This window comes from Sylvia atricapilla, chromosome 2 (genome assembly GCF_009819655.1).
Source record: "Sylvia atricapilla isolate bSylAtr1 chromosome 2, bSylAtr1.pri, whole genome shotgun sequence".
In the NCBI taxonomy this organism is placed as follows: Eukaryota; Metazoa; Chordata; class Aves; order Passeriformes; family Sylviidae; genus Sylvia; species Sylvia atricapilla.
The window spans coordinates 44076700-44103404 of NC_089141.1; the positions used below are offsets into that span (position 1 = coordinate 44076700).

Genomic DNA, 26705 nt, shown 5'->3' on the forward strand with positions numbered 1-26705 from the left:
GTAGATATTTCTACTTAATGAGAATACTGATGATGTCTGCTGAAAATTGTTATCTTGCTTAAACACAGAACTGCATTACAAAATAGTTTATTCCATTCTGAATGATTTCATGAGTCATTTAATATTTATGTTTGATGCATGTGTGAAGATAATACTTCCAAAAACAGAAATGCAGTTCTTATATTGACAAAGTTGTATAAGACTATTAATGTATTGTCATAACAGAGAAAAAAATGCCTTTTAAGCTATATTTGATAAAACCACTGTATTTATTTGAGTACCCTCCATTCTTTCTGAATTGAATATGTTGTTGAAATTCTGCTAGTAACAACTTTCACAACCTGTGAGAGTACTTCTTTTTAAAACATATATTCTTATTTTATTGATTTTGATTTAGTTAAACATCTGTTGAACTGATAGTATTGTGATTCACACTTGGTGATTTGTTTTAACTGATTTTAGTCACATTTATGGAAGAAAAAGCTGTATCCCTTTAGTCATATTGAAAACATCTAAAATGCTATTTAAATTGACAACATTAATATGACTGTCTTCCTGTATCAGAAATCCTAAGGCACCTAGTAACAAATCGTTTTAACTCAAGAAAAACTTCAAAGCTAACATGCAAAAAATTATGTAGAAGTAAGTTTTGGTTTAGGATTGTTTAATAAGCGAAGCGTAAAAATGGCTAGAATGCAAAATAAGGAAAACAAAGTACCTTTTTCTTCTTTGCTTTTTTTTTTTTCAGCATCCCTAGATACTTCCTCTTTCTCCCTATATTTAACAGCCTCCACTTCTATATTTCATGTTCATTTCTTGAGTGTACTCACTACTTAACCTTTTACTCATATCCTCAAGTGTCTAACTTTTTACAGTAAAATACAGTGTTATTTTACTGTAATTAAAATGTGGAGACTTTTTTACATATCTGATCTCATATTTTCTTAATTCACAGCTAAAAAGAAATAAAAACATTTTTAAGACAATTTTCGCCTGCCAAAAGAGATCTCCACCTTGTGGTGGATGATTTTAAATTTCAGCTGAATTTATCCAGCAGTTTCTTGAAATAATAGATTCTAAAGCTTTGAGGTCACTCTGCTTTTGTAGAGACTGACAAAAATTTCTCAGTTGTCCTTATGTTGAACTAAAGCTTTTTAGAAAAGTGATTACCTTCCAGAAATGGGTGTGACATTGTTCTTCACTGGCAAGTAGGGAATCAAAATCTATCCTAGGCAGAGTTTAGTTACTCAGTTGGTAGATAACAGTACGAATCACTGCAAATCTGGAATAGACGAACTTGCAGGCACTAAAATATAGCATAATTTATCTTCATTTCACCATTAGAAATTTGCATATTTTTCCAGAATTTGAGTTAGGAAAGCCTGTTTTTCACCTCTTGGTTCTCTGATAAGATCTCAGGCTACAAAAACTGATTGATGGATCAAGCACCACTGTCCAAATCTGAGGAGCAAACAACGTCTAACTGAAGTTTGAAAACACAAGTTATATTTGTGCTCTTTGAATATCTTTTCTTATGTATGCCTTAAGAATAACTTTAGAAACTTCAGACATACTTTCTGGGGAAGGTAATGTGCTTGTTATTTGATCCAAATAGGAATTGTTTTCCAGTTACTCAAGTTGGAATCTTTAAAATGAAGAAAAATAAATCCTGCATTTCAGATTATACTATTTGATTTACATCAGTAAGTCAGCTTTCAACTAAAGTTAAGGATTTTAGTAATACCTGCTGATTTCCATTTTGGATTAAATACTTTGTATGGAAAATTCTACTTTGAAATACAAGGAGTATATGTGTTATGTCAAATAAGCGATTTTTCTTTTAGTTTATCTTGGAATGCCTACCTACTTAGCAAAATTTGGATTTTGTTGATGGTTTTTACAGCTAACTGAAAGATCAGCTATGTCTTTGTTATAGATTTTAATCCAAGAACTGGTATGCTGATCAAAACCAGTATTTATACACTTTTCCATGTTCCTCATTTTCTGTGTTTCTTACATTGCATTATTGCTTTGTCACAGTTGCTTAGAAAGAGACTTAGAGATGGTTGCTGCCTAAACAGTTGGAGTCAACATCACCAAAAAAGGCTTCTGCAGTACAAGTCTTTTGATGATGTCCTTATGTGTCTAATACACGTTTAAAATAATCGGGTTTTCCCCTGTGTAAGTAAAAGTGAGTAATAAAGTTGTTATGACCAGGACTGCAAAGCAAAGAGAACACATCATTTTGTAGTCATTGACATTTAAAATTCATCAGAAAAGGGCAGAGATTTAAAGGATGTAATGAGACATGGTATACATAGGAAAGCATTTTGCTTCCCCTGCTACTGAAAAGTGTATTTTGAATCTTTAGTTTAGCTACATGTGACTTGTCAAAACAGTTGTTACTTTCCAGATGCAAGGTCAAATTATTTTGTCGTATCTTTAAAAGTATGTATGTGGTGAATCACTTGAATTAGGGAGGGAAAACTTGAGGATTAATTTTCATCTCTAGCCTCTACATATAGTTCTAGTCCTTCTTTCATGTATTTTTATGTCAATTAAAAAAAAAAAAAAGCAGCTGCACAGCATAGCAGTACTCTGTGAGGTAGATCACCATTTACTACGTGAAATCAGTTTTCAAGGCTAAATAAGCTGCTTTTCAAGGTCCACAACCAACACAGGAAAACACCACAAAAGGGAGTTATTTTGTAATTGTGCTGAAGTCTACTAAATGAACTGGAAGTATACTTCTCAAAAGGTAAAGGTAACAACATTCTACCTGGAAGTAGCACTTTCATAAAAGCAGCAGCAAGACAAAGAAAAAGAGGGAAAAGTTATGCCAATGCATATGTCTTTATGGACTTAAATGGGGCTATTTGTTTTTGCTCTCATCTCTTCCCAGCTTGGACGACGTGAAATACTTTTCCTGCAAACAACATTGAGGATAGGGTTAAAGGGCTTTTGCTAAAAGCTCTCTCAAAAAACAACTTGCTTTAGGAACACCATTTCTCTAAGATACATTTTAGCCTTGTTGCTGGTAGTCATTATGTATGACAGGAAAGCTCTTCTATCACACACATAGAAAATAAAAATATTTTTAGAAGTATTTTTAAACAGAAAAATATGCACTTAGTTTTTAAAAAGGTATCTAAATTTATTCTTTGTCTGGTAAATATACATTCAAGATTATGACAGCAGAGATTCTTTCATGATTTGCCTCCATCAGAGGGAATGTTTTAATTTTCTTCACATTTATTTGGAATTTCAAGTCTTTTGATGTGTTTTCAAAGAGAAAGATTGTTTGCCAACAAAGATTACTTTCCCATTTCTTTCCAAGTTATCTTTGGAGTTCTGGTCACTGTGTCACACTTCTAAGTGCAACAAATAACCGGAAAAATCATGACAAATGACATCAAAAATCTTTTAAAATTTATGCCTACAAGTGTTTTGAGATTTCTGGTGTTGTCTCCAATGAAAGAAAATTTGAGACCACAAAACAATTCTTATTTGCATTTAATGGCACTTAAGAAATGAATTTTTGTACACAGATTTTCCTAATTTTTTGCTGCAACTCAAATTTACTAGCTACCAGATCTGGTCTGCAAAGTTTAACTTCAGTGTTAAAGCAAAGTGTGAAAGTAAAACTTAGTAGTTCTTTCCTTTCTTATGAAACTGTACACTGATGATAAAGGAGGAATCAAAAGTAATTGAGAGCATCCAAGTCGTACAGTAACAATAACAGAGCCAAGAAACCCAATTTAGAACAATTTAAATGGCAATTCAAAGAGCACGGGATGTATCCATTTTGTCAGATACTCAAATATACTTCTCTTAACATCCATGACACCCAGAGACATGAAAACCACTCTAAAGTATTATATAAAGAATATATATATAAAGTATATATAAAGTATTATATAAAGAATTCTGTTTAATCACCTAGGCTAAGAGTATTACTGCTGACCTAATAAAAGTTTACATGTGATGACTTAAGGGGAGTTCTTAGATGTTATTTCCAAATAAGTAGTATGCTAAATAAGTACTCATATTTATCAAATGTTTCACACTTGCAAGAAAAAGAAATTATTTTAAAATGTAATCTGTTTGTAAAAGCTATGTAAAATATTAATCTGCAAATGGTTGCTGTCAATTGATATTGATATTCTGGTTGAATTTTCTTCTTCTTTTTTTTTTTTTTTTTTTAACTAAACTGACAGAATTCAACTTATTGTTGTTCATTGCAAAGTTGCTGCCCATCCCACTCCCTCTGCTATCTTTTTTGAGTTTGCAGTCAAATTTGAGTATGATAAAATAAGGGCATTGAGGTTTTCAAGGTAATTAAGTTTTTTCAAGTTTAGTGAAAGTGTCTTCTGAGATACTGCCTTCATTAAAGGAAAACGCTCTTGTGGTACATTCTGTTGGCAGGTGAATAATATCTACTGGGTCAGAATACGCAACTGAAGCTAGCTGGTACTGAGGTGTCTTATATTTGGCTCAGGAAATTTTTATAGAGCACATAGAGCAGAAGTAACAAGGTGACTGCATTGATGTGGGTGCTTGACCAGACATACAAACCTGTACACAACTAGGCCTCATCACTACTTCTGGTTATAGTACAAATTGTTAATTCAGCTTTCGCTGTTTCTTTGCTGCCTTTAAAGGATTTTTAGACACAATTAAAAGCAAAAGCAAACATATACAAGTCCTCTACCTTCGTCTCTTTTTATTCCCTCTGTCCTTTGTTGCTAACTTTAGTTGCATTTTTGCTGCTGATTTAAGCGATGGGCGTAAATTGGGCTTTGAGTTTGCCCTTTCTCAGTCCTCCTCTCAGATGAAAAGTTACCTCCCAACACAAATCCTGAATGTGTTTCAGAATATTATTTCTGTATTCATATAAGTTGTTCAAGTACCATGTGTGACCTGCTTCATGATCAAAGGTAGCGAGGACCAGTCCCTCATGTCTTGTGGTTTTTTGTAATACCTAAGAATTCCTGTGTTGTGCCACTCTGAGGTATCACAAGTCAACTTTGATAGGTGTTAAATTAGTATTTAGACCATAGAGACAGAAACTGTGCTTTGTGGTACTTCCTGAATGACTTTGTATGTACCTAGACATACATGCATCACTGTCTTGGTAATGATTTTATTTTTTCTCCATAGATTTTAGCAAAATGGCCAGAGAAGGTAGACTTGAATGTCTTCCTCAACAGAAGATGTGCAGAGTTGGATAAATTCTAATTTAATTGATGTTAAAAATTATTAAATACTGTGAATTATATTTTTGGTGATCGATGCTGCACGTATCTAACTTGATACTTTACAAGAGTATTTGGAGGTATGTTCATGCAGTCAGAAGTATTCATTCCTTTGTGGGTTAGGGTTTTTTTTAATTGACTTGTATTCATTTTTGAATATTAATACTATACATTTAGGTACTGGATATATACTGAAGATTTATATTTTTAGTGCCTGAACAGAGATATCAAAGAGAAAATCGTAAAGGAGTTCACGTCAGTGTTCCCCAGTGAGGAGATCTGGGAAATTTCTCTATATACCTTTTCATTCTGGAGGATGGCTCAGAAGAAATGTCCCAAATGAGAAAAAAAAAAAATCATCAGAAGATATTTTGGGACAAATCAATAAAATTGATAATAATGATTTTTCTGTCATCAGGACCAGATGTTACTCATTCATGTTCAGAAGGCATAAGGTTCTTCATGTGCCTTTCTGGTAAAAGAAGCAAGATAGCACCAGACATGGCTTCATCTTCATTTTCAGCCCCAAGAACTTCCAATATATTTCGGTATTGCTAAACTGCTTGATTTTAGCTTTACTACCCCAATATGTCCCCACTGTCCATTCTTCCAAGAGCTTGAGTACAGAGTAGAATAGTGATGAGAAACACACATAAATCTTCAAATATTATGCAATTCCTATTAATTTTATATGCAAACAGGAAGAATTTTGTCATTGTCAGAGAATACCCCCAGGCAGATTATTCCTATCTTCATATTTTGAATAAACAAAAGAGCAATAATGTCAGTTTAAGCCAAAATGTAACCTTTGTTGTGTTTAGAAATGGTTATAAAGGGATTGTAAAGGAAGAGTCACTTATGAATAAGTAAAACGTAGAGTAAGCAAACAGAGACTATCAGATTTTTGCAAGTAATTGGGGAACAATGTTTTAAGTGACAGCCATTGAACAGAATAATTTCTGATAAGCTTAGAACTTTTAAAGGTATTGTGGACATCTCCATTGGCCATTGTAATGCAATGTGGAAAATAGCTTTTCTTAAAGAACAAAGGCAATGTCCTAAAACCATGTATTTTCTGTAGGTGTCTCTCAAGTGCTGTAATTTTCTGGACTTGCCAATGATATTGTAAATCTAAGTGAAAGAGGTTTTTCTCTGGTGGACAGTAGAGAGTTTAATATACAACTGAGAATACAAGAAAACTTCTGTAGAGCAGTCCTGGAAATGAGCAGCAGACTCATGTGTCATTTTCTGTCCAGCACTTTCTAGCAGGTCTGGATGTATGCTTTTGCAGGCACAACAGCTTGTGGTGTAAAAATATGGTATCAAGAGTAAAAATTTGAAAATCATTAAGTGTCTTCATTTGCCAGTCTTCAAATTTCTAATACAAACCAGGAATATATCTCTAAAGAGCACAATGGGCTTTATCTTTGCTAGAAATTTCAAATAATTTACCATTTGGAGTTTTTAATAAAACATTTTATATTTCAGATGAGGAATTATTCCATTTTATAAAAGCAATAAATTTTTTGTAAGAAGAAGATTTGAAATTGCATAACACGTGGCATTCTTGTTCTTCACAGAGGGATTTTATGATCTTAGTGATTTCCTCAAGTATTATTGACTTCCTTGGGTAGGTAGATACACAGCAGGATGTTACTAAGTCTTGGTCTGAGTATATATGTGGTTTTAATTGTAATGTTTAACTTCTGGTTTCAACTGACTTGCCTGACTTAAATAAATTTATTATTAATTAGTAATAATAAAAGATTGGATGTCTGGGCTAGATCACATAAGAAAACACAATTTATATACTGTAATCTGTAGCTATCACATCCTTGTTTGGTATTAGATTTTGTGTATATGAAATTTTACAAAATTCTATAATTCGATGTTTTATTCAGAATTTTGGTCACCAAGTTACTCTCTAATGACCTTCAGAATTCAATGCCAGACTTTTGCAGTAATTAACTGTAACAAGGACTGAATGGAAAGGCTTTATCTGCATACAATGTAATGTGCACATCTCTTCTGAATAAGGAAATAATTTAGCTGTCACTGAATGAAAGAACTAAAATGCCAGTGAACAAAAACTACCTGTGGTAGATAATAACAAAAGTTCTGTAAATTTGACAGCCACCTTCTCTTCATTTCTCTCCTTGAAGTGTCAGATTATACATGGATTGCTTTGTAAACCTCTATTACTTGCAAGGAATGACAACCGCAAGGAAAACCTTCCACTCTCACCTGAAGAAAAGCCCTCTGACACTTGGAAGGTTCAAATTATCAGAATAAGAGAGGATGCAGTGTTAGGTAATTTTATAATTATTTCAAACTATATGTTATAAATTAGAGTTGGAAAATTTATTAAATCCTCAAGACATCCCTGTGTGTTTAATTTTATTTTGTCCTTCTTAGTGAGAATGCCCTTTATACAGAAGACTGAATGCACACAGTTCTTATTTTTCGTAAACTCAGGATTTTTATTAAACTATGAGGAGACAAAGAAGGTTGATTTTCCTAGCCTTTGCATAAGAACAAGACGGCTCTCAGCATTCCTTGCACATTAATATTTTCCTTTCTCCAGACAGGTGCTACAGATCTCAGGCTAGTTGTTTAAAGACTTGCCCATGCAAACACAGGGAGTTAAAGTTCATGCCTAGCTTAGTTGTAAACACTTCCTTAAATGCACAATTAAAGAATAAGAGGGATCTAGGGGAATGAATGTACTCTGGCTTGTGCTTCAGAGAGACATCACAGCTGGAAGACTACAACAATTTCTGTTCTGATATTCATGACACTACATTATGTATCTGGTGTACTTGCAGTCCTTCAAGGAAAAAATAAATCATGTTGAAGACCGGCTATGATGGGGTGAAAGTGTATTGGACTTTAGAGGGCAAAATTTATTTCACAATTAGATTCATTAAAGCAAATTGTTCACTATCACATTTTTATCCTCCACTCAAGGCCCATGAGATGTCTTCTTCTCTAAGGGGTTGGAGAATAAAAACTGTTCTTCTAAGATGAGATTGGTTACCTGTTCCAGGTTTGACGTTTTAAAATGTCTTTGTGGTAATAAAGCCTGTTGGAAAACACTGAATGACATTCAATAGGACAAGACTTTTACACACTGAAACTACGGAAATTCATCATACAAAGCACAGTAAGTAAGGAAACGCTTAAATGATCTTGACACCATTAATGGGTCTCAGTCGTTAATTGTTCAGTGAAGATAATGGCAGTACAGAACACTCTTTTCTCTCTTCTTAAAGGATTATTTCTAAAATCTGGAGTAGTAATGAGAGCTCCACAGGGTTTAAGCAGTAGCCTCACCTGCATTATGATTCAATCATTTCTACATCAATTATTCTAAGTTCTTTGTGGTTTTGTTTGTCTACTAAGACAAAGTGACTTATAATTTGAAAAACCCAGAAAAGAATAATAGTGAGATAGTGAGATTTTAATTTTCCTTTCATATTATGGTCCTCAAGGTCACCTAGCTGCAATAGTGACTGAATTTCAGGAAGAAAAGGTTCACTTTTTTTTTTTAAATAAAACTATTTCAGGCATTTTACATAAAATACAGGAGATGTCTCCTACCACAAATTAGCTACTTCTTCAAATGCTCATAATGTAAAAGTTTAAAATAATTTGCAAAAAAGTCTTTGTAATATTTTATGTGGTCTTTTAATTCTAGTGGGAATAACATGATTTTTTTTTCTTAACTGATTCATGTTTTTGGAATTTTTAAAGGAGGAAAACAAATTGAAAGATAGAAAACAAGGTTTAAAAAAATACTGTAAATGAGATTCAAGAGTAAACATATTAGACAAAGAATATTTTATATATCATGTTATTATGTTCTAATAGCAATGTGTCATATATTTATATAATATTAATAATTGTGTCATTAATATTTGTATAATGTGCTGTTAGTTACTGTGTTTCAGGTCTACTTAAAATGTGCAAAATTGTTGATTGTGACCATGTCATAGTTATTACGCAAATGTGCAGTGCAGGGCATGTGAACAGTTAACTCGTCCATATAAATTTCTTTGCTGGTTTCCACAAATTATGCTGCATGTTTCCACAAATTATGTTCTTTTCAGCTGATGACACTAGTTTACAATTCAAACTGTAATATGCTATTTAGCACAAAAATTTTAACAAAGCAAGGCTGGGCAAGATCAAATACAGCATGATTGGAAGGGCTGAAAGTAATTACAACATTTTCACCTAATCCTGAGAGTTTGATTTTTCCCTGCCTCTCTGTTTTGTCCTGAAAGCTTTTCCATATGGATTCTGAAGGTTACTCATTTTTTTCTCTGAATAATTGGATTGCCTCAACTGTCTTTCATCTTTGAGAAAAATACTCCAACAGCACCTCTTTCCTGTTGGTTAATCACTGGACTGCTTCTAAGTTCACAAAGACAAAAGTGTGCATGCCTGAATGCACTGAAGTGTGAATTCTTGGTGTCCTTCTGATGTTCATACTATAGTAATACCCATCTAACCCAGTACAACATACACAAAAAATGAACATAATATTCCATGAAGATATTGTATGCAGGTCCTAAAAGTAGTTCTCACTTGCTTCAGCTAAGGCAGGTTGTTTAATTTCAGCTTACAGTTTGTATACAATGGCACAAGAATTTCGTTTGAGAGGTTGAAACAGTCTTTTCATGGTACTGTTTTTGTTTAGCACTACCACCTCTTTCATGCCCACACATACTGTGAATTTTCTTATATGTGAATGAATATACTTCATGTAAGGAGGTGTTATGGTTTAGGAATGGTGTTCTCCAGTTCAGTATTCCTATTAAAACCATGCCGCCACTTGCTCCCTCTCCAATTGGCAGCACAAAAGGCAAGGGTCATGGGTTGAGATAAGAACAGTTTGCTGGAACAGCAATAAGAAAACGAACAGTAACAGCAACAATATTAACAAGAGAAGATACAGCACAAAGAAATTATTTTCACAGAAAGCCTGCAACAATAAAAAAATACCAATCTATTCTGCCCAAACATTTTTTCTTCCATTGAAAGGAATGTCCTTTTCCTCAGAAGCCAGAGTCCCTTCTCTCCCACCCTGGCAATGACCTGCTGGGGTATAGAAAAACATCAGGGTCCTGTACACACCCCTTCCACAATGTCTCCTTCCAGCTGCCACAGAAAATTGACTTTGTCCTGGCCAAAACCAGAACAAGAGGGAAGAATAGATGTGCTGATGACTATTCATGAAGAAGAACATGTATGGTATGAACACCAGTGATACAAATTTCATTGTGAAACCTCACGGTTTCTTCTGAACTCTGATTTGAAGGGGTTTTATTGAATGCTAAGCTTTTTGTCTCTTTGCTGAAAACATAAAATGCTAGTAATTACATAATTATTAATGGAATTACAGCTGCTTATTAATATTAACCAACTAAGTAGTTCTGTATTTAAATTATGTTTTCTAATTATATGTTATTATCAGTTGCTTTATGACAACATGACAAAGCACTTAAGTAACAGTTCTGAACTTTGTATAAAGGAGAATTTTATTTACATGAAAATAATATCCATTTATGAACAAAAACAATGAAGACATATTTTTACAGTTGAAATATACTGAGATTACTTATTTTAATTGAATTAGTATTCCATCTTCAGTATTTCCTACAGGTAAGTCATTCATGAAAATAGTACAAATGACATGGTTTTGCTCAGGCTTGGTTTCCTAAGCAGGCTAAAGGATAAGTTTTCAAATTGCTTTTTAAAAACATAGCTATCTTAAGTGAATATTTCAGAGCTGTCAGAATAGCTTTTTGAACTTTTAACTTAACTGAGGTTAGCTCAAACTAACCTCGGTCCAACAGTAACATTAGTGTTAGACAGTTTTGCAATGTCTTTCATTAATCAATACTAATAGAAAAATCTCCTGGACCTCAGAATCATTCAAATAACAGAGACCAGTTTCTAAATCTTCCATGGAAAAAGATGCACTAGAGCTAGAGAAATGTTCTGTCATGGTTATATATTTTTAGAGGACAATTATAAGTGTGAAGAACATACAGGTCTTTTATGGGCAGCTCATATGTATTACTACAGGCATGAATTTCATGCTTTACATGCAACACATACAATGTCTGAACATATCGTTGTGAGAAATCTCACAACGTCAAAAATCTGTGGTGTTACTGGTTTTCACAAGTTTGATATATCATTTAAAATCTGTAAAAAGTCTTTTGGCAGCTAATTGGCATTCAGTATCTGGTTTAAATCAATAAAGAGGTAAGAAGTAATTTGATTTAAATGGATCCCGGTGAAATAGATGATGACTATTAGAAAATACTTCTAAATAACAAACCATCATGATAGAGCTCAATCCAGTGAATTATGGCCAAATCTACAAAAATCCATAAGGAATGTGCTGATTGTGTTGGCCCTTGAAGAGGAACACCAAGAAATTCCACTTCAAATTAGTTTATTTGTACTAGCTTGTTTATTGTGGTAGTGCTGACCTGATGCAAATGAGACATTTTCATGGCCCATTTGAAAGATATAAGAATTTTCATTCTGAAACTCAATTGCCATTTTATCTGCCCTGTAGGTTGCCAGTATTTCTTACTCTTAGTCACTGTGTGCTGCTTCCTTGTAAAATAATACAAAGATAACATTTACCAAAGTCATTGGGCATTCTGCAGGTTTCTTACTTCTCCAACTAACTTGTGTCTAAGATCCTGTGTCTAAGTGTCTGAGTCACCACTTCCTTCTTGCTGCCTATTTAGAATGCTCCTACACAACCAGCTTCATGGTTACAAGTTCACTTACAAGTTCATTTCTCCTCATAGTACTAAATACCTGTTTTTCCTCTACAAGTCTATCTTGAATCTTGACAGACTTCACAACACAACTATGAGGCCTGCCTATCTAAGGCTTTCCTTTCAGCCCACCTTTCTAAAACATCCCAGACTTATAAAAAGATTTCTGTCTGACTTCTCCAGACAGGTCTGAAATTATTTTTCTATGTAATTTCAGCTCATGAACATACAAGTCAGTAATACAGAAAGTTCATTCTCCCAAAAGAAACAGTCCAAAAGTATCAGTTCTGAAAGGATTTGCTCTGTAATTTCATAATAGTAAGACACTAATTCTTTTAAAAATCATGAAATATTATGTTAGGGAGAAAAACTTAATCCTTCTCAAAGCATTCAGTTGTCTAGGCCAGCACTGCCTATTTACTATGACCAAAGCAATTTTTGGCAGTATTAATAATGCTCAGAAACAACACAACTATTTTCTGTCAGAAAAAATAATTCATGCAGGGAACAATGCTGTGCTGGGAGATGTCCCCTGTGGAATTTCTGAAGGGCTGAAAACAATCACAAAACTCACAGGCTTTTTTGCTGAAATGCATAATGGATTTTGACCTCACCTCATTAAACAGCAGTACATGATAAATTATGTACAAAACCCTCAGCTCACAAAATAAACATTTTACAACATGGTGAAAATGGTACAGAGAAGAACAGGAATCAGAAATATCCTGTCTTGTTGTTAAATGTCATGCTTTTGGAAATCATTCTGGTTGAAATCTCTACAACATATCAGCAGACATGTATGAGAAAGTCATCCTAGGCTCTCTTTCTCTTTTGATGGATGTCTAAAATTCATATCTAACATAAGTCAGATGAATAATTCCCAGCAGGGAGACCTATCTCCATTAACCATAAAAGGAGTCCAGGTTGACTGGCTCAGATATTCAGGGCTAAATTGTTCATATCTAACATTGTGAGATCAATCCAGCCTCAGAGACCACTGTAATGAGGCTGCATAAGAACATGAAGACGTGACAATTAATTAATTCTTTGGTAAATCGTCTCTATGCAAAATTTACCTTGCCGGTGTAGGGAACAGCAACACAAGGAACAGACAGAGCAGTCTGCCTTGTGAAGGAGGTGTAGAAGGGATGAAAACAAATTCACGTGTGAGTACTTGCCACACAGAAATCGACAACACCCTGACTGCTCACACCTGTGCATCAGGACCAGAAGGAGTCCCTTCACCCCCACCACCCCTGCACGTGGCACAAGGTTTTATAGGATAACCTCAGAGACCCAGCCATGCCCCTGCTGGCTACTGCAAGTACTAACTGTATCCTGGCCAGAACCAGGACATACTTGTACTACTCGTGGGCAAGAGCTGCACAGTTTATTTCTCAGAGTTTGTCTCTGGTTGTTACAGATAAGAGTTACTGTATCCTGTTCTTTAAGTGATGTGTTGAGAAGAAATGTGTGTGGAAGTAAGGGTAAATGTTTGTCTAAGCATCTTATGGAACCTGTTGTATGTATAAATGTCCAAATATCTCATGGCAGCGCATGGTAACAGTCCAGATAAGGGGCAACATCTGTGTGACTAATATGGTTTACTATACAATAACTAGAAAACAGAAAAAAAAAAGTATCAGCTTAAATTTAAACAGCATTCTGTAGTCAATACTATGGGCTTGAATAATACACATAACTAAAATATATAATCTGATATTTTTAAACAAATGTAGTTCATGTGGGGAATATTAAGTAACATCTTGTAAATCTTGCAAATGCTTTGCACTGATATTAAGCCAAGTTATTTCAGAATCTATAATTTCTCAGTAATAAATTTTTATACTATTTTCAGCAATGAAAATATTTATATACATAGTATATTAGCAACTGAGACTGATAGCAGGAAGATATTATATCATAATGTCTGTAAGCAAAGTTACAATATGGACTGCCAATTATTTGGTCTAATTTTTAAATACAAATAAACAAGAAATTAATTTTTTTTGGTGGAAGTGCAGACATGAGATGACTACTGAATATATACAAGGGCTAATGCATGGGTTTCTGTTCAATTGTAAACTGATATGGCATTCTCTGTCTTGCTAGGAAGCTACAGGAACAAAAGATGACATCTTTCTAAAGATGAAGGTTAGAGCTGAGAGCCATAAGCGTGTTACAGACACAGGATGGCTCTGCAAGGAAACTTGAACAGAGGCAGGGATGTCATTTGATCATGTTTTGAAAGCTGTGTGACCAGAGCATGGTGATCTCATTGACAGGAGGCAATTCAGAATTGAGAGTAGACCTTGTGTGAAACTTTTCTGAAGGCACTCTCATTCAGGAGCATTATATTATATGAAAGTGGACCAGGTTTGGATGTAAGATGCCTGTGGACATACCTGGCTCATTGGAAGGGCTTGAATTTACAGTACCTATTTTGTTTCTGACATCCATGGTTTGGTTTGGTTTTTTTTGCTTTATCTCATTACAAATGAGAAAGATATTGCCTGCTGTTGTTCTTTATAAGCAGTTTCAGCTGCTGAGTTTTTATTCTTTTGGCCAAGATTCTAAGCTTTAATGAATGGTTTGAATTGCTGGTGATCTCTGTTCTGTAAAAGTGGAAGTTAGGGAATATTCTCATATTTTAAGGAAGTGCAACCTTGTAAGATTCCTTTACATCCAAACAATGCTTCTGTAAGAACTGTAATATAAGGTGAAGTTGTTTAAACCCAGTAGGTAATGTTTTAATGTTGATATATCTTTAAATATGAATAGCTGATTAATTAAGAAATCATTATTTCCTGTACATCATAAAGAATCATTTAATTTCTTTACATACATATTCTGAAGCCTAATATATATTGGGATTTCAACTGATACATACTTGTGAGCTGTAGATTATGATATGATCCCATGAAATATTTTATATGGGAGAATTAGAATATTATGACAAATGGGACAAAAGGTTTTGCTGTTCTTTATAGGAGAAAATAAATTTAAGCCTCCTAAAAAGCAGCAGTAAATGCAGTTCATGTATTAAAACATCCGTTTGTGTGTATCAAAAACTAAGATGTAAGTTGAACAGGGCATGATGAAAATGCTTTCCGGGTAAAACTTTGTAAGAGTTTCTGATTCCTAGCTATTACAATTGCATCTTTACATTTTCCATGGAGTTTTATATAGATATTGTCACGTAAATTAAGCAACTAAGCAGTTCCTTTTCTTTTTTTTCCTTTACATAGCAGATGGTACGTGAACAATACGTGACAACAACCCCAGGCACGAGCCTAGAGAGGCCAAAGAATGAATATATCTACAAAATTGGAATTTATGGCTGGAGAAAGCGTTGTCTCTACCTGTTTGTTCTCCTTCTGCTTATCATCCTAGTTGTGAATTTTTCTTTGACAATTTGGATTCTGAAAGTGATGTGGTTTTCCCCAGTAAGTGTCCTCTTTAATTTTTCATTCTTGTCTTCTTTTCCCTGTCTCTTTACTTATTTTGTATGTACACAAGTTTCTCTGTAGCTAATGGATGGTTCTTTTTTCTTTCTTCTCAACTGTGATTTGCACTTTGGCTGAAAGTATGTTAGAAAGATATATCTTTGAATGTACTTCCTCATATGTAATTTCTGCATTAGTAATAATTTTTGAAATACTGAGGTTGTTGATGCATTAAATTGCAATGAATTCTAACCATTCTATGAGAATATATTTTAACATTGTCTCATAGTCTCTGGTTGATATTTTATAAATGTGTTTACTGTAATTTTATCTCATACAGAATTCATTAGTTAAAGTATTGCAGACAGTTGCTGGTTTTTTAGCTTCTTTCTCCTATTTATCAGCATCTAAAATTTAACAATTTATTTGCCCAATTAATTACAGCTTGGAGGTAATTATCACTGCTTCATGCTTGAGGCTAAGCAGCTATATATTTCAGAAGTAAATTCAGTAACTTTCCACTGTCATATATATATTATTATTTATAATGTAATTTTGCATGTAGTAGATTAAAGGGTAAGTTTCAAAAGTCTGCAAGGTACAGCTTTAGTCAGAATGCAATAAAATGCACCAGTGAATATTGAAGCTAAGCTAATTTGCTCCTAACATGCATTTGTGATGCATAGATGATTTGAATAGACTTGTTAGAAGAAAAACTATAATAAATTTCTACAGCTCTGCCCTGGCTACTGAAGAAAGTTTGTGTTATCTATTGTTATTACACCTCAGTCACTTTATCTTAATATAAGTATTTCTATACTCACTAAAAAGAAAGTATATTGATTTTAAGTCCTACTTACTAATACAGTTTTTAGTGCTTGAATTCCTGTGAAGGGTCTTCCCCTACATGAATTCTTCACAGCACTGTTACTGTCATACAGATTACAGTGCCAAACATCTTAGATCACATATAATTTTTCTCTTAGGCAGCTCACATGGAAGATATGCTTTTATAAATGCATGTCATAAATCACAGAGAACATGAAAAATGAATAATTGTTTTCTGTGTGGCTCAGGGTTCTATTTTTAAGGAGTTTTAAAAAATACTTTATATTGATTCCTGCATATGAGCCTGAGTATTTCTTCTCTGACACCAGTGAGGACTAAAAAAAAATATCATTAGAAAGTCTACTTATAGGAATGCCTGTCTCCTTGTGGTTCCTGTTTAGAAGGTGCCAAATGCCTTGATCTGCTGAGGAACAGTGTCCAGCTTTTGCAACAAGAGCAGTGGAGTAACAGTTCTAGCAGTGCAGGTTTACATCCTTTGATAGAGTGGGCTGTGAATTCTGCAATTAAAAGGAATTTTCTAATTCTATGTTAAAGAATCTGTATCCCTGACATGCCCAATTGGATGGTGACTTAACTGTAATACCTTTATTAATTTGAGATAGTTTTAGGGAAATACTGAAATTCAGATAAATATCAACTGTAAATACATTTGTGCAAAGTGCACATGTATATCCCAATCCTCAGGAAAAGTACATGTGACACCATTAAGAACAGAGAACTTTTTTTACTGGGTGTTGTTTTAATAGACTGCAACTCTCAAGACAAGAAGTAACTCTGAGGATACCAGAAATATCACCCAGAGAATCACAGAGAAGCGTCGCTAGCCACTGAGTCTAAAAAAAAGATATTTAGTGCGTGTTCAAAGTCTGGAAGTATAATTGAAGAATCACAGTCTTTTCCTGTGTCTAAGGAAACACCAGTTGTGGAGAATTAGTGTAACAGTCATAAGAATTTACCAATACTACCATAAAACCCTTTTCATGATGGAATTAAGCATTTATACCTCCAAGTATTTTGTTACTGTTTGAAAAGAGAGGTGTCAATATAGCGTCAGAATTAGATTTTTATGATTCGTGAGTTCCAAGCTTGACAAGTATTTGCTATTTTGGAAATGAGTTGATTCATGTATATCACACCACATTAAGCATTCCCATGATTGGGTAGAATTTAAAAGTAATTGTGAAATATTATCCTATGCAATCATCACTTATTTGGCAAATATTAATCTGTCAACTGTGATAGCACTTATATTTGTTAGTTATACTCTAGGTATATTGTGTAGAGATTATAGGACTTACTAGGTTTAATATTTGTGATAGACATTGTATTTTTAGCTAATACTTTAAAAACATTTGATCTTAGTTTTAAAAAAAATCATTAAGATCACTCTTAGAAATACCGCTCTTAACAATATTTAAATATTAATAGCTAATAAGATATTAACAGCTTTTTTGTCTGTAAAATAATACATTAAACAATTTGTATTCTCAATAAGGTTGATAAACACATTTAGAAATAAACATTGCAAACATTTTAAAATATATTTTTATAGTAGAGAGTTTATGCTGAAAGAACTTTAAACATAACATGACTGCAGTATGTAACTTCATTAGGAAAACAGTTTTTCAGTAATAGGGACGTTGGTGCTTTAGTGATTGATCAGCATGGTTCTATAGCACAAGCCTTTCAGAAACCCACTCAGAGCTGACAAGCTGGTTCCTTAGATATCAAAATTTTTGTTGTATAAAAAAAATTTTTGTTGTATATCAAAATTTTTTGTTGTATAAAAAGTGCTCTCTTTTTCTATAAATCATCCTTGACTCTTTCATTAAGTAATAAATTTCAGTATACAAAAATCACATGCTATGTCTATTAAGAGATCCAGATTAAAATAATAATGAAATTATGAACAGAGCTTGAAGAAGCTCTGGCATTGAATTAATCCATGCGCACATGTCCTGCCTTAACCCCCATAAAACCAGACAGTGTGATAAATACTAGCAAAGAAGCTAAGCTGATAAAGGAGAACATGAGCCAGACATAGATATGCTGCAAGATGAATAGATTTTGATCTTGTAAGAATTTGGAATGATGAAAGACAGAAACTTTTCTAAGCTCTATTGTTTGAGAGGCATTTGGCATCAAATGTAGATGACTAAATTGAACAGAATTTCACTGTTTCATTTAATTTCATTTCATTTCATAAAAGCTAGACTAAAAGAGAACAACCTGAACAGAGAATATATTCGTTTTCTCATGGTGCCCCAATTAAAAAACATATGGGCACCTGCAAATTGTGCACATTAATTTGAAGGTATCAGCTGTGTCTCATCCTATTTTTCCTTTTCTCTCTTGGAGTTCAGGGGGACAGAGTCTCAAGGTTTTTTGTGGGGATGGCAAAGAAACCTGTGAATTCATTATATTCACCTGTTTCAGAGAAGACATTCAAATAATTATACCTTGAGCTTGGTGAATGGGGTGAAATAGAGTAATTTGAAAACCAGCATTATTTTTGCACTAAAATCAGTTTGAAAAAAAGGTTGTTTTTTTTCCCCTGGACTATATATCACATTTTGCATGTAATGGAAATTTCAGACTGTGTTTTTAACATAATGAAGCTTTTTGAGCTCTAAAAGGGACTGCTAGTTTTAAGAGTTTAGAGAACTAAGAATCTTAAGGGATTTAGGACTGCAAGGATGTCAAAAGTGCTGTGAACAATTCTGAAGGATCCAGTAGGTCAGAAAGAGGAAAACTTCGATGTCTCTGATATCTGCTGAAAGACAAGTGTGGCAGGATGGAAGCAGTATCTGTACCCTAGTTAGGATATTACAGCCATGAGGAGTAGACAAACCGGTAAGTATAAAAACTAAACTGCCTGGGTAATCAGGTCAGAAGACAGTAATGTGTTGTGGTGTACATGGAGGGCAGTAATACACACTGCAGTTGTCTTGTCCTGGGTCTTGTCCTTTTCAAAAACTTAATTGACTTGGAGGAGGTGACAGAATGCTTGCTCACTAAATTAGCAGGTTATACCAGTTTGGGAGTATCATTAAATACTTCCAAGGTTTAGGCTGGAGGTCACGCTGGCTCTTCTCCAGGATTGTCATGCTAGGTCTCTAAAACTCACATGTGAAAAATGCACCTGATCAGATGATTACCATTCCTGATTCTCTAGCAAATCTTTTTCAGGTCTCCTCATTCAGGTCTCCTCCTTAATTGAGGTATTGTATTATTTAGGTTCTGCCACATTATCATAACACCAGGAACAGTTGTGTGCCAATTATTTCTGAATTTTTTTAGCCTCTGATGGAAATCCCCATGTTTTCAATGGATTTTAGTGGATGCCCCAGCTATCATGGTCTCCTGGAACAAGAAAGGAAATTGAACTATATTTCATTTTGAGAAGGGCAAATAGTAATTCAACTACAGTGTTCACTAGTTACCCTTCTTCTTTGTCAGTTTCCTCTGAAAAAATTTTCAAGCACAGTGTAAGGGAAGAAGACAGGTCTTAATAGTTTTAGATGCACTGTTAGTTCAAACATAATTCAAATCTGTGCTCAATCTTGAGTTCTCCTGCCATCCGTAGCAAACCTTACTTGGGTTTGAGTCTAACCAAAAGAAAGTCAAGTCCTAATACTAAGCCTTAGAATAACCCTCATGTCACCTTATCATGGCAGGGAGTAACTTGGTCTGTGGAGGCCAAGTCAAACATTGTCCAGTGTCCAGTCCAGCAATGCATCTCCTAAGTGTGGTTCTTTCTAAGAACAGGACAAATGTTCTCGTGCCTGCTCTTGTGCCTGCACCTCAGCTGGACATAGAGACAAAGGCAATGAGAACTGGGAGAGTTTCTGCACATATAAGGTAGATTGCGTGCTTTTACTTTCTCTGTTATGCACATAAATTTCTGGCACTGGAATAAATAGGGCAATTGCCACAGTTGTACAAAAACATGCAGGGTTTTCTAGATATTATTGACAGGTGTTTTCTTCTTCTGGCCTACTTTTAATTAAGGACTGCTCTACCCATGTAGTCAGTCCCAGAAACTTTTATCACAGACACAGCACCCTTCTAAACTTCTGGGGTTGCCATTAAAAATGAATATAGGCAAAGTATTAAAAATTATTTTTAAATTATTTTTCAAAGTTTTCTGTGATCTAATAATAGTTTGTTGATAGTTCATTTGTTGAAAATAAATGTTGAAAAGCAAACTATATATACTCTGACTATATATACATTAGTTGGCTGATGATGGTACTGCTCTAAATCTATGAATACAGTATGTATTTTGAAATAAAAGAACCTGATTTTGTAATAAAATACTTGTATAAACAACTGTTTAAGCACTTGATAAACCTAGGCACTGAAGATGGAGGGAATTACTTGAAGAAATATAGAAAGATGAAACTAGGAATGTAATGAATTAAGAAAGCAATATTTTAACTGAAAGTCAGTTAACACTTTCTGACAATGAGACTTAATAGACTGTGTAATAGCATGCCTTATTAAATTGGAGATGCTCAATCATTTGGAACACCAAAAATCAGAGCAGACAGCGATGAAAATGTACAGTAAAGAACACTTACAGCAGGAGTTTTCCTTCACTAAAGACATACATTAGTGAACTTGTACAGTCTTTAAATGCATTTTCTGATTAACAGTAGGTGCTCCGTGGAATTAGTTGCCATTTTGAGACTGTCGCATTATATTAAGACTCAAATGAAATAAATTATTAAATTTTTCACAAATTCTCACCCAAATTTTCTTGTCACAACATGAACATTCCATAGTTTCTATTCTGAATAATACTAAACAGCTGTATTTTGCAAGTTTTTTATTAAGTTAAATACAATTTGCCTCCATTCAGGCTACAGTCATTCCCATTTTCTCTATCAGACAAATATTTAAATATTTTATGCAAAGAGTAATAATTTAATAGAAAGATATTGAGATACTTACTGCAGAAAGCTGTTGCCAAAGACTTTTCAGTAGTGATGCATATTTTCATTTAAATGTATTTTCTCAAAGCATTTGATTATTCTGAATTATAATTTGAATCAAATCATGGGTGTGTAAAAGGGTGTGGAGGAACACTTGTTTTAAGTGTACTGTTGTAAGAATTTATAATATTAATAAACAGTTCTAAAAAAATCTGAGTACAGTGAGATTAGAATGTGCATGCAAGTTTAAGAACTGGATTTAAGAAAACCCTTTTGACAACCTCTACAAATAAAAGAAAAATATTGAATTCCATTTCTTTAGCTAAGTTGCATAATTAAAAGTGTTAACCTAATAAATTAATTACCCAACTTATAAGAACCTAATTCCTGAATAGATACATATAGCAGTGGGAGTTGCAGTCTATTTCTTCATAGTCTGTTTTTCTAACACAGGAGATATAATGCCAGATGTAATGGCATTTTTAAGTACCTTTGCAGTACAGAACCAAAGATTCTGTAAAAACCAACAATTTTGTCTTTACTGAACAATGAAATGAAGTTAAAACTGAATCTATTTTGAGAATATATTCTTTCCTCTTGAGTAACACCTGTTTTAATTAATACTTAAAGTAAAGAAGTTTGTTATTCTGTATATCAGGACAAAGATAAAAGAGGACCTGAAAATATCTTGAAAGTATGCATTTTAGTATGAGTCCTATTTTATGGAAAAAATTATATAAAAAAGCAAACATCAGTTGATCATTTGCGTAATTCGTAGCTGTTTTCTTACAAATCTCTTAAATTCCAAGTGACCATCTACTTTTCTCAATCTCAAAATATTACCTACCCACTTTTCAGTCTTGTCTGCAAATGGTGGTTTGGTTTGTATCCACCCCTAAGCCAGGTGAGACCAACTTCCATACCAGGAGTGCTTGCTGTTGCCAAGGGCTCATATTTAACCAATGTTTTTGACTGAAATGACTCCACTGTCATCTAAGCAGATGAGTCAGATAACCTCTGTCTGAGCCCAGCAAATAGAGGCCTTGCAACTGAAAATGAGATGAGGCATCAGTAATGTTATTATACCAGGCACGTACTTTGCTCCAAAATTGATATTGTAAGTCAAACAGAGAGTTTCATCAGATTCATTACCAATCCTGTTTTGCTGATTGCTCTTTAACAGTCTCTACCCACAGTCCTATTATCTCAATGAAACAGTACACTCTTGTTTGCAAAGCAAGTTCTCTAAATAGTAATTGCTGCAAGAAGTACTGCAGTGCAAGTTGGATCTATAAAGCCATTAATTGAAATAGCTTTGGGGCACAACAAGTGATGTCTTGGTCTGAACTTGCCAAGGTCTTTCCCTGATCTGGCCTAGAAGGAGGATCTAAGGAACCTACAAGAAAGAAAAGGATTTAACTGAGTGGAAATGCTGCATCCTTTCTGCTCTGACTTTAATATCATTACTGGTTTCGTTCAGCCACTACAGTGTGTGTGGACTTTTAATATATGGAAAGGTTGAATATTCAGGGAGCAGATACTGCAAATCAAACATACTTTTAACTCCTGAGACAGAAGCTGCTTGATTTGAATTGAATGTGTTAAAACTAAAGCTGGAATCAACTTGGAGAATTTTTTTGGTGTAACCATGCTAACATATGGGCCAGCCTGTCTTTCTGGTTTTTGATCTATTCCCAAAAGGAGAAAATACACATCTTCCCTTGCGGCTATTAGCTGATACACAGAGCAGAAGTACTATTTCTCTCATTCAGAGGAGTCTGAGGAACTGCATTTGAGTCTAATGCTGAGTAGGTGCAGAAACAATGATGATGTGATATGATATGTCATATGGAGAGTGATTGACTAAGTATATATACTGAGCCAATGTGTATCAGTTTCGGTGTTGGTAGGAAAAGAAAATCTATAGTTATTGATTGAATTTAGATGACTAGGAATACTAATTTTTAAACTGAATGAATGTTCCCCATGCCTCGTGCTCATTTCCAAGGGCCACATCCCTACAGCAGCAGACCTACATTGTCATGTTCATGGGACATAAATCACCTGATGCTCTTTTGCTTCCATATGCTGTAGACAGCATGAGGCTCAGCTACCTGAGAGCAACTCACTCTGAGTGTAAGAGCCCTAGAGCTGCATCTGCTTGTTTTCCACTCCTAGTAGTCTGGAGTCTGTGTTTAGAGTCTAAGAGAGTGTTAGCACATCCGAGATGGTCCTCCCATCCAGAAGTTCCACAGCACAATGCATATTACCTAGGATTCTGCAGTGGTGGCTACTCACTTCAGCTGGTTTGGAGTATCCCTAGATAGATAATTCACTGAAAAGCTAGATGTCAAATGTCTTTTAGACTAGGACTTCTCAATCAAGAAGTCATTTGATGAGCTTTCGTGAGGATTCATAGATAGAATTTTTTGGGGGTAGAAGGCTTTGTCTCTGTTTCTCCAAGCTCTTACCTGCTTGGGAGCATTTTCAAATTATGAAAAAATGCTTTTATTGCAGTTGAAGACATCCTGTTGCTGCAGTTAGAATAAGTCAAGCAGCTCTGAAATGAAAACTGGTCACACCTTTGTGAGCACTAATGCTAAGTTACATCTTTGGTGCATAAGTTTGGCAGCTGCCAGCAGTTTCCACGCTAGTCAACTCCTTGCAGCAATAAAACCTGATTGCTGTCTACAGAGATGCCATTTCATCCTTCTCTGCTGTACAGCTGAGATCCTGCCTCGCTGGGGGCTTTGAGTAATTACAAAATGTGAGTCTTGGCTGTATCTGTAGGTACAACAGTGTGTTACAGCTCAGGGCCAGCAAACTCAAGCAGTGACAGTCACCAGCATCAGGATAACCAGAATCCAGACTTGCCATACATCTCCTGTGTTTGATGAAGCACTTTTTTTTCCCCACCCTAAGCAATAAGCTTTTATACAAGTGCATCAAAGTCCACATCTAACTGATATTGGGTTCCTTTCCTCAAATCAGTACAAATATTTTTATTCTATTATTTGGATAGAAACAGAATCAAATCCTTGAAACAGAAAGCATTGATTAGGTTCATCACTAAAAAAGTTGCAATACTCAGTAAATAGCAACTGGTAATGTAAGAAGCAGAGTGGTTGTTGAGAGATTATGTGTAACTATTATGCTCTACCTTTTCATGGAACTTAACACTGGATCTCAGTGCATTGGGGTGGTTGTTTATTCTAAATCCCTCTCTTTTATATTCCATGTAACTTAAATTTACCAGTTATAAAAGGGGCATAATAGAATTCCCCTATCTCACTGTACTGCATAACTCAGTATTTTTACAATCTTAAGATGTTCAAATATCATGGTACTAAGAACATAATAATTGTTTGCAGTCACAAAGGGAATAGAAGTGAGGATCATTATATAAAATCCACATTTTTTTTGTTGGCATGCATGTTACAAAGTTTATTTTAGTCCTCACAGATTGTCATTTATGCACATAACACGAATCTAAATTTCCCTGGGTTTGCACTTCCCAAGTGGTCAATGAGAATGGATAATGAGGCTGTTAGGCATGTGAGAATGTGAGCTTTGTGTCAATGCTTAAATTAAATATCTGATGAAAAAAATATGGCATACTGGAGGACATACTTGTACAAACTAATCCTGAGGAAAAATAGAACTTTCAGATAAGTTGAAAGTGCGGAGTTTTATCATGTGACACACTATTCTTTATGTCACTTCATTTCTTTGTCTATATAGCATTTTCACAATAATCATTGCTGGGAAACCTGAATCCATTAGAAAGAGGTTGCTGAGTAAGTTGCAAAATTTTTTTCCACATCAATTTTTTTTTCTCTGCTAAAAATTTCTTCCTGCCAAAGCCAGGACAGAGATTGGCACCCAGGAGTTTTTTGATTTTCCCCATTCTGCTTCAGAGCAAGAATTAATTGCTACTTCTTCCTCTGCCTTCTTAAATTTGAGATTTGTTAATGTCATTTTTTGTACTTATTCCATAATACACTACTTATTTAGTTCTTTATATTCCATAAAAATATGCAAACTCTGTTTAAACCTGATAGCTAATAATAACCTGAGAGCAAATAATCAGACCCTAAATTTGGTTAATAAGAGAGGAGATACTTGTTGGTGGCATTTCATTAGAATATCCTGATATTTCATGTCAGACTTTTCAAAAATGTTTGTCTTAAAACCTGTGTATCTTTGTAATGTTGGAGTGTTGCAGATTAGAAAGAACTGTCCATAGTCTTTCCTAGAAAAACGTATGTCTGAATCAGTCAGTACTAGCTAGGAATTGTCATTATAAAAGCTCGTTACAGGTATTATTTTAGTTTTGCCTTATGGGATGTATCAGTATATAGTGGGTACTTTTTAAAAGCTTTGCAATGGTACAGAATTTGGTAACTGTATCTGTTTTCACTGAGAAAAGTCAGTACGTTATGTATTTCAGAGCAGTAAAATATTTGACCCTGAAAAACAGATTCCATAAATAGCTGTTCTAAAATCCTCTTTCCTGAAGCAAATCTTGCTGAGGTAGAATCGTTGTTGTACTCTCCAGTGGAGTGAATGAACATTTCTTACCTTATGAAATTTAAGCAAAACTTGTTTCTCTCTTTGTCTGCTTTCAGGCCTGCTAAAAAAATAGCTATGATTTTTCATTGAAGGCTGGTTTGATATGTTACTTAGCAATACACATATACATATATAAACTGATTAGTTAGAACATATATTTGAAAGAAATTACCATCTCTTCAGTTATTACTTTCACCAGTGGCAAGCATAATTCATTAAATGAATGATTTATTGATGTACAATTGGTGGCCTGTTATGTTCTGCTTACATGGAGAACTACCTGAAAGCTGTTTGGAATCGAAATACCTTTTTTGGGTTTATTGTTTTTTATTTAGGCCTTCAAATTTGCTCCTTGTAGTTTGCAGCAATTGTGGAGTTTTGTTGTTTTTGTGGGGGGGTTGCCTTTTTTTTTTTTTTTTTTTTTTTTTAAGTTTTCTGTCAGGGAAAGGGGTGAATCCTTTACGAATTAGCTAAATACCTGTGAAATACTTGGCAGATGAAGCCTGCAAACCCTCAGATGTACTTACTGAGGTAATTCCTCACTCATTTTTCACATTATCAATTCTATGATAATGATGAAAGGAAGTAAAAAGAAAGAAAGGAGATATCAGCTGGAAAGAATAATTGGGCTGAAAGCAGGAGGGAATGACGAAGAAAGGATGAGGAAACTGAGAAGAAGGTGATAGAGAAAAAGGTACATGATAATGAGATATAGAGCCTTGACCTACAATTAAAGGAAAAAAAAAACTAAACCAATGAATTAAAACTAAATTAAAAATAAGTAATTGCTGAAAATGAAAGCAAATAAAAATCCCTCTTTGCCTGTTTGACAGAATGAAC

The 26705-nt window shown here is 34.3% G+C and overlaps 1 protein-coding gene across 5 annotated transcripts in view; it reads left to right on the forward strand.

Annotated features, from left to right (window-relative positions):
- Nucleotides 1–26705, forward strand: part of SGCG (sarcoglycan gamma) — a 106622-nt gene that overhangs the window by 38457 nt on the left and 41460 nt on the right. For 3 of the 5 annotated variants that reach the window (XM_066313066.1, XM_066313067.1, XM_066313065.1), the window contains one exon: nt 15310–15507. In XM_066313066.1, coding sequence (XP_066169163.1) covers nt 15313–15507 — 195 coding nt within the window. In that variant the 5' untranslated portion in view covers nt 15310–15312. The remainder of the gene's footprint in view (nt 1–15309; nt 15508–26705) is intronic. The other 2 variants (XM_066313069.1, XM_066313070.1) reach the window with 1 other exon arrangement.